Source organism: Spea bombifrons, chromosome 7 (assembly GCF_027358695.1).
Source record: "Spea bombifrons isolate aSpeBom1 chromosome 7, aSpeBom1.2.pri, whole genome shotgun sequence".
NCBI lineage: Eukaryota > Metazoa > Chordata > Amphibia > Anura > Pelobatidae > Spea > Spea bombifrons.
In genome coordinates this window covers 3,125,001-3,133,704 of record NC_071093.1, presented here as the reverse complement: position 1 = coordinate 3,133,704, position 8,704 = coordinate 3,125,001, and the positions used below count along the sequence as shown (strand labels likewise).

Below are 8,704 nucleotides of genomic sequence, written 5' to 3'. Positions count from 1 at the left end.
ATATGAATGCTTTGTGCTCTGGCTGTTCCGCTGCCCCCACTGATAAAGCGAGAAATCAGCGGCGTGCAAATAATGGAAAATCCTTATGTCTCAAAACGTTAACATATAATTCATGAAGTTATTTTTATTCTCAGACCCCAAGATCCCTGCCAGCTCCAGCATTCCTGATGCCCTCCTGCATAACAGTTTTCACCTTGAGTATAACCCCCAGCGCTGTATACATTAATAACCCCCAGCTCTGTATACATTAATAACCCCCAGCATGTGGGGGATATCACCCACTCCCATCACTACATGCCGGCCTCCCAGGCAGACCGTGTAACAGCTGAAGATTTAGACGGCGTCCTTTGTTTTCAGCACCACGGACAGCAAACCTTTTTCCAGCAATCCGGATACCAAGTAGAGGATCAGCGGGGGGGGGGGGGGAGAGGAATAATAGTGAAGAAGCTGTTCTTCAGTATATATATTACAGTAAATGACCAGGCCTCCAGGTGTTCACGGATTGCAATTCCCATGTTGCTCAGCCAAACCATCAAAAGTCTAGATATTTGACACCAGATTAGACCCATTCTGCCCACCTATTTGCCCGTTAATCAGATTCAGGAGCCGTATGCCTATCCCATGTAGGTTTATATTCCCTCACTGTATTAGCCTCTACCACTTCTGCTGGGAGGCTGTTCCACTTGTCTACCACCCTCCCAGACGGTACTGACCATGTCTGCACTCCTTAATGTCTTGTGAAAATTTAAATAATATTCAATGCCCCCCCAACAATCCAAAAACCCAGTATTCTCAAACAAGCTGGAAAAAAAAACGTATACTCAGAAAAGAATCCAGAATCACTTTTGCTTTTTTTTTTAGATTTTTTTTAAATATACAATATAAAACAATACGGTTTTTTTTTGTTTTTTTTGTACATTTGAACACCGTTGGCACAGAGTACAGCTTCATCGTCAAACATATTGCGGCATTTAGTGCGCTTCCAACAGTTACATTCGTACATACTATGGAGGTGTCAAGATATCTGAAGCGGCCGAAGCCTGGATCGTATCCGGCACCACGGACAGCACCCAACGGGCCGGCGAGCACCAGCGACAAAGGGGGGGGAGGGGCGCTCGAGGTGATCGGACAGAGCAGAACCCCCCCGCTACCGACACATACACGGTTTGTAAATGATCCAGAACCTGGCTCTTCGGCGGGAAATACGCGAGATTTTCCAACACAAATGACTCACAGCCACATGCATGTTTAGAAAAATACAGAAAGCCCCTCCATGTACTGTGATTCACAGTAGCACGGGGTTAATAGCGTCTCTGGTTTTACACGGATATGCAGAATTCTATAGGGGCGGCTTTAGCGGCATGGAAACATCCGTCAGAACTTAAAGCGGAAAGGAGAGGACGTCGGGCTGAAGCGTTCCTTCGTAAATTACAAGAAGTGCCTTATGTATCAGGGGCATGGAGAGAGGAAACATTGTTACCGCGGGGTATTATTGCCTGGAGCAGAGTGCAATTCAAAGCCCACCCATACCAGAGCGTTATCATTCAACCAAGACCCCCCCAATCTTGGAGGTGTGAGGTATGGTTCCAGAAGGTGGAACTGAAGTCACGTGGCACACCTAATCTCAGCAAGTGTAAAATATCAAAAGTGATTACCCCCAAAAAGTATAGTGCCGCCCTTTAATCCTTTCACTAACGGTCGCTAGGGGCCCCAAAACGCGTTCCAGGCCCTTCCGCCAGAGAAGAGATTAATGGTTTGGAGCTCCCCGAAGTTAAGAGTGCCACGGGGCACACGAAAAAAGAAAAACACCCAAACATTCAGTGCCAAAGAGCAGTAAACCCAACTTCTGAAGTGTCTCGTATGTGGACAGCAGCCTCGTGAACGGGATCTAGACTCCAGTCTTCGCTTTGCTCGTGAATATTCATTGATTAAGTCTAGAAGTGTCCTTCCCCCATCCCTACCCAACTGCTAAGCCTACTTCCATTCTAGCGGTCCAAGTTTATAGTCCAATGTCCATTAGACTCCCTGGTCTCCCCTTCGTTCTTCAGATCCTGGAAGACCTGCGTGAAGAAGTGAGGATCGGAGTTGATCTGAAGCATTTTGGCACTCATGCGGTCGATGATGCTCAGGCAACGTTGCCAGAAGACCTCTTTATCGGTTTCCACCAGGAAGGGCTTAAGAGGGTAGGAAATCTCGTTGCCCATGTAAGAATAAGCAAGGTAGAGGCAAGTGAGAAAGGTGGCCTGCAGCTCATACTCAGTAGCCAGCTCATCTCCTATTGCCTCTCTACAAAGTAAGTAGACAAAGACTAGGTTGGCAGGAGTGATAAAACCTTGGTCCTGCCACCCTTGCAGAAGCAAAGAGCGGTCAACGTTGCGGAACCACATGGTGGGTTCTCCAGGGCTTAGCTCTTTCAGCCGGTAGCAGCGGCGACAAACAAATTCACCCAGGCATCTCAGTAACTCGCCAGTAGAAGCTTGTACTATCACCCGACGCGGAGAACACAGGGACCGGCCGCTCGCCTGTTTCTGAACAGCCACCAGCTGGTGCTGTTGGATCTTCTGACCATCTGATGAACCAGGTGGCACAGTCGGCACCGGTACCGGCTTTGGCTCTCTGCGGCCAGGGCTGGCCTGGGATTTACGTAGGTTCTCGTGGTTCAGCTGCTCCACTGGGTTGTTGTTGTTGTTGGGGAGCAGGGGGCCATTGATGGGCCCTGGGTTTGGGTTGATCTTCTTGGCATTCTTCTTCTTGGCCGAGGCTGCCACCAGCCGCTTCCACGTCAGCGCAGAGATCAGCACAGAGTGTCGCTTCAGGCTTTTCTCCGATTTGCTTCCTCCGTTCTTGCTGTTGGGGATGGCCGAGTACCCACCTCCAGAGGGTTCCGGCTTTTTGTCGTCCAAGGGGCCTGCCTTCCCAGGAGCCGGGGACAGCGACAGTACGGTGCCCATGACAAAGGATCACGCGGGAGCCAAGGAGCTGTCTGATCGGTGAGGGAGGAGAGTCACTGACAGGTTTCACGAGATAGGCTCTCCGGTGTTGAGTGGATGCAAAGCCTTATTGGTGCAGTAATGGATTCCGTGCCGTAAGGAGGTATAGGTGGGATGATCCTGTGTTATACGGAGGTATAGGTGGGATGATCCTGTGTTATATGGAGGTATAGGTGGGATGATCCTGTGTTATATGGAGGTATAGGTGGGATGATCCCTCCCTGTAAGCGCTTGTTGGGTGGATCCAGTGCTATAAGTCAATGCAGGTTGCGTTCAGCCTTACCGGCAGGTGCAGGGTAGAGGTTTAGGTGCATGGAGGGTGGATCCCGTTCTTTAAACCGGTGCACAATGGATGCACGGAGGGTGGATCCAGGGCTATATAGGACCTGATGGCCCCCCCGGTGCGGATAGAAATCAATGCAAAGCGGGTGCGGCGAGCAGGGGCAGAGGGCTGGCGTGCATGCCTTTTGGTGCAGTTCCCGGGGCTGGCTCGGGACGTGCCCGTGAGGAGTCCGTAGATGCAAACCGGATCCGCCGCTCCCCAGCGCGTTCTGCAGCATCCAGCGCGCACAACCCAGACCCTGAGCCTCGGGGAGGGCGTAAAACCCCCCGCCAGCTAATCACAGAGCGTAACCGCGCAGACAGACAAGCGCACGGGCCAATCAGAGGCGGCGAGTGGGGGGATAGCTGGAGATGCAGCTTTGCAGGTGGGTGTGTGACTGCATCGGGGGGGGGGGGGGATGGCGCCGGCCCCACCTCGGTGCAGCCTGTCCGCAGGAGGGGTATTAGGAGCGAGGGCTGCCCACCTGAGTAAAAGGGGGATTATTCCTAGCATTGCGCCTGGGGCAGAATATGGGGGCTGTATATAGAGGGAGGTCGCAAGGTGCCCAGGGGGGCATTTAAATTATCCACCCAGCTGCTGAATTTAACCATGGAGGGGCTGGAAGTTATTGCTAATGAGAAGGCTGCTGCATTAGCAGTGATGCTGGTCACATGACCCTAGCCATGAAAATACAATTTTCTGTTTATTATATAAATTTAAATGCTAAATCATGCAGTTTGTGTCCCCATAATACCCCTCAAATGCCCCTAATAAGCGGTAAGGGGGGGGGCTGGAACATTTAACCTTCCTAATTAGCTGATAAGCTCTGTAATGATGGGGAGGGCAGAGCAGACTTCAGGCGCTCAAAGAGTTAACCTCACATATTATTTGTGGTCTTCCTTCCGAGCTTTGATGATTAATTCAAACCCGTTTTAAGCCAAATACAAATAATTTTATTTTTTCTCCAATTTCCAATTTCCGAGCCTTTCCCGGCCATTTGGATTCGTAACATTGTAGAAGAACAGCTCACATGAGCTATATGTTATATATATCATTCATTGCGAGCATGTGATGTTTTGCCCGGGTTACAAAATTCCGGCTGACAGACGCACTGGAAGGATTTAAAGGGACCGTATCCTAAACATGCGCGCACCGGAAGACCATACTGGCCAGCTTGCCAACATATGCATATCCCCCTATATATCCCCCTATAGGGATTCTTTAGGACCCACCATGAAGTAGCTTGGAATTAACTAAATCCCAATCAAAACCTGCCCTTTTTTTAATGTTTTTCCATTAAATTACATAGTGGGGGGGTGGTATATAAAATGCAGTTAACAGGGCAGCAGTGATTAGGATACAGCCCTGCAATATACATTTTCCATAGGCGTCCTTATTAACAGGTGGAGATACATTAAGAGCCGATAACAACGTTCTATTTAAAATTCTGACGCAGGCTCAGACTCGCCCCAACAGATCCTCAAGACGGCTCGGGGCGGGGGGGGGGTCTTGTCTCAGCAGGGGGTCTCTTTTTCCGGTGTATCTGACGTTTTTAAATAACCCAAAGACCAATTCTGGAACATGTAAAGGGGAGTATCCTTTGTACAGCGCTGTGGAATATGATGGCGCTAAATAAAACCATAAATAATATAGTATCCAGAGAATCATATGTATTTTACTATGAAAGAGTTAATTTAATGATAGCACCTCAGTACATTTGGGGCCCGATTAGTTAAATTAAATTAATGAAGACGTTTTACTCGCTTAAAGTTCGAATAAATATTTAAAGGGGAAGCGACGCATTCTACATTATCTCTGATAATTATATATTCGGAGAAACAAATTAATCCATTTTTCATTTTCTTTTTAATGTAAAAATTACTCTTTTTCATTTTTTTTTTTTTAAAGCGGGAGAGCTAGAGGCTCATGGGCAGGCAAGGCATGGAGGGTCCAGGACTGTCCTGCGATAACTAGGGCTGTTGGGAAGTATGAAGAAGTCCTATTCATTGTCTCCATATACAGTTTATGAATATTTCGTGAAGATGATGAGACCCTCGATGGTTTTTCTGCCTGAAAGGGGCATTTTCTGAATCGCTCCACCACGCGGTCCAATAACCCCCGAAGACCCCGCGCTCTGACTCAGGAGGTGACTGTCTCTCAGCCACGAGGACGCTGTCACCTTCTGTGCTCTTTGCAAAGCTTTATCCTGTCCCTTGAGCTGTTTAATCCCTGCGTGACATGAAATCACCTGGTACACGGCGGTCCTCTCCTGTAAACAGGTAGCAGAGTCGCTGGTACAGCGCTGGAGTCATCTAAGCCGACACGCGTACCCTAAAATGGGAATATTGGCCGGCTGAGAATCATGAGAGTGGTAGTCCAGTATCCGAGGCAGACCCTGTTGCTCAGCCTTGACACAGGTTCATACATATATCCGTCATACTATATATTACTGTGTATATATATATAGAAGCCGTGATCCGCTTATTTAAAGAGATCTGAATCTTTCTTGCTAAATTTAAAGGGGAACCGTCCCATTCCATGTCACCCCTCCCCCCATCTATGTGCCGTGTAGTAAACGTGTTCTTTTAATGTTCCATATGATCCCGTAGGTAAGAGCTGCTCTATACATTTGTTTAGGTGACTTGTCCTTTAAGGTTATAAAGTATCAGGATTAGTACTTCGATGCCTGAGAGTGATGGGGATCGCGTTATTAAGGAAAAGGAAGAGTTCCGGTTCCAGCGCTTATCCTCCGATGACCCCCCCAGTCAGATACAAACAAAAGGATTATCTTCTCTCCTCCGGTAACGCAGACCGCAGGCTACATAATGCGTGTGAAACGTGACTAATATCACCAGGGAGTGTTATCTAACACACATGAGTTTCCGCACACGTGTCTACTCATGCATTGTATGTAGGGTTGCCATATCAGCATTTTTTCCTGTACACTTTGAATGATTTTGTCTTCCCTGCATTAGAATGTATAAACTTAGGTTTATTGATTGATTAATTGATTACCCTATGTGAGTTTATCCGTCCCACATACTGCGGGTTAGTGCTATAGGTGCTGGTGAGCAGCATGCATACATTAAATGTATCCAGGAAAAAATGTGGCTGATATGGCAACCGTGTTTGGGTTTTTGGGAAAAGTGCGGGGCAAAGTGCGGCATACAGATAGAGTGACGTCTCAGCCGTATTTTCCGGGAAGTGCATCATTTTTATATATTGGGCTCGGCCCGTGTAAAGTGCTGCCCCCTGCAGTATGTGTGAGGTATATACTCATGGAAGGGAATCTATACATCTCACGCTATAATATGCATTAACGTTCATATGATGGCTGGAGCTTTAATATCCAATAGAAAGTGCTGTCCCGTCTAGGGTCCGGCTGGCTATAGGAGTACAGCCGTGGCACTTTAAGGCCAGCAGCCGCCTGACGTCTGAGTATGCGCGGCCACACGCCATGTTTTTATGCTCACATAGCGTACGGCATATCCATCCGAATAGAATATTTTCAGAATTAAATATGCTCTTTCTGGTGGACGCCACAAACCCTTCTCTAAAGTAAAGAAATATATCAAATTCTGCCCCCATCAATAATATGTAACTCCGCTATCCAAATATTTTTTAGTTTAATTTAAAAATAATGATAAATCTGGCATTTTGTTCATCAAGTAGATGGTCTACACGAGTCTTTAGTTAATCGATCTCATTGTATGGCCAGAGTCTTAAGCAATTCAGTATATTTCCTTTAAGAAGCTTTAAATAATGGCCAATACACATACGTCGTATTTTTGTTATAAAAATATTTTAGCTTAAATCAAGTATTTTGGGTTTTTTCTGCAGTCTTTATACACATTTATTTGTATCAGGCTGCTGTAATGGAAGATGAGCACCAGGGGGCGCCATCATACAATGCATGGCGTTTACATTTGATTTTTAAAACTATGCATAAATATATTTTTTTTTATTGTTATTGTTACTGTAACAGGAAAATTTGATATATAATCAGAATTAAAAGAAATTCTGTGCTGTAGTTACTAACACTGTACTGTAAGGTCAATTAATGAATAAACACAATTTATTTTACAGGCAGGGAAAATAAAATAAATATGATAATATGCAAATAATATGGTGCATTGGCTGCATTATTGTAATTTCTGCTAATGTGTATCTGTATGTATGTACACTACCTTTCAAAAGTTTGGGGTCACTTAGAAATGTCCTTGTTTTGGAAAGAAAGGCCATTAAAATAACATGAATTGGTTCAGAAATCCAGCGCAGACGGGGTTAATGTTGTAAATGACTAATGTAGCTGGAAACGGCAGATTTTTAATGGAATCACTTCATAGGAGTACAGAGGCCCTTTATCACTCCCATCACTCCTGTGTTCCAATGGCCCTTTATCACTCCCATCACTCCTGTGTTCCAGTGGCCCTTTATCACTCCCATCACTCCTGTGTTCCAATGGCCCTTTATCACTCCCATCACTCCTGTGTTCCAATGACCCTTTATCACTCCCATCACTCCTGTGTTCCAATGGCCCTTTATCACTCCCATCACTCCTGTGTTCCAGTGGCCCTTTATCACTCCCATCACTCCTGTGTTCCAATGGCCCTTTATCACTCCCATCACTCCTGTGTTCCAGTGGCCCTTTATCACTCCCATCACTCCTGTGTTCCAATGGCCCTTTATCACTCCCATCACTCCTGTGATCTGATGGCCCTTTATCACTCCCATCACTCCTGTGTTCCAATGGCCCTTTATCACTCCCATCACTCCTGTGTTCCAGTGGCACATTGTGTTTGCTGATTCAAGGTTAAAAGTCTAATTTATGGTTAGAATTGTATGTATATATATATATATATATATACTAGTTCATAACATATAGCACAGAAGACTCTTTGTATTTTAATACATTTTGATCTATACATTTGCTGGGTCCGGCTTAGGGTTTCCCACTTTTTAGAACCAGGCATGTCGCTGAGTATTCCTCAAGGTATTTATAAGAATGACTGGTTTTAGATGTAAGGACCAGAAACATTGTTTCTTTGAATTTTGTTATTTATCTCTCAGCTTATAAAGCCCGGCAAACAATGGCTTCTTGTTCCGTCGGCGCTGTTATCAGGGACCTGCCACCTTCTCATTCAGCGGAGATTTTACCCTCCCAGCGAAGCAGCTGCAGGTGGGAGAGAGTCCGAGAGGGGCCGGAGGGGCAGTTTGCCAGTGCAGCTGGGCACATACAGGAGGAAGGGAGATAAGAGGTGCAGGACCCGAACATGGGAAATGCCCAAGGACCGCATTAACCCTTCCAGTACCCCTTATTCTTATAATTGATTGAATGGCATCCCATGGCATGATTTGCAAGAGTAGCAGTCATATTTAGCACATTTAGAAA

The 8,704-nt window shown here is 46.2% G+C and overlaps 1 protein-coding gene across 1 annotated transcript; it reads right to left on the bottom strand.

Annotated features, from left to right (window-relative positions):
• Window positions 1-1,261: 1,261 nt before the first annotated feature.
• On the bottom strand, window positions 1,262-3,201 carry CDK5R2 (cyclin dependent kinase 5 regulatory subunit 2). The gene has a single exon (XM_053471333.1). The coding sequence runs from the start codon at window positions 2,949-2,951 to the stop codon at window positions 1,986-1,988; it is 966 nt and encodes a 321-aa protein (XP_053327308.1). The 5' UTR covers window positions 2,952-3,201; the 3' UTR covers window positions 1,262-1,985.
• Window positions 3,202-8,704: the final 5,503 nt, after the last annotated feature.

Bases quoted from the DNA above. Each gene is read 5' to 3' on its own strand.
- CDK5R2 (XM_053471333.1), bottom strand. From the start codon at position 2,951: ATGGGCACCGTACTGTCGCTGTCCCCGGCTCCTGGGAAGGCAGGCCCC.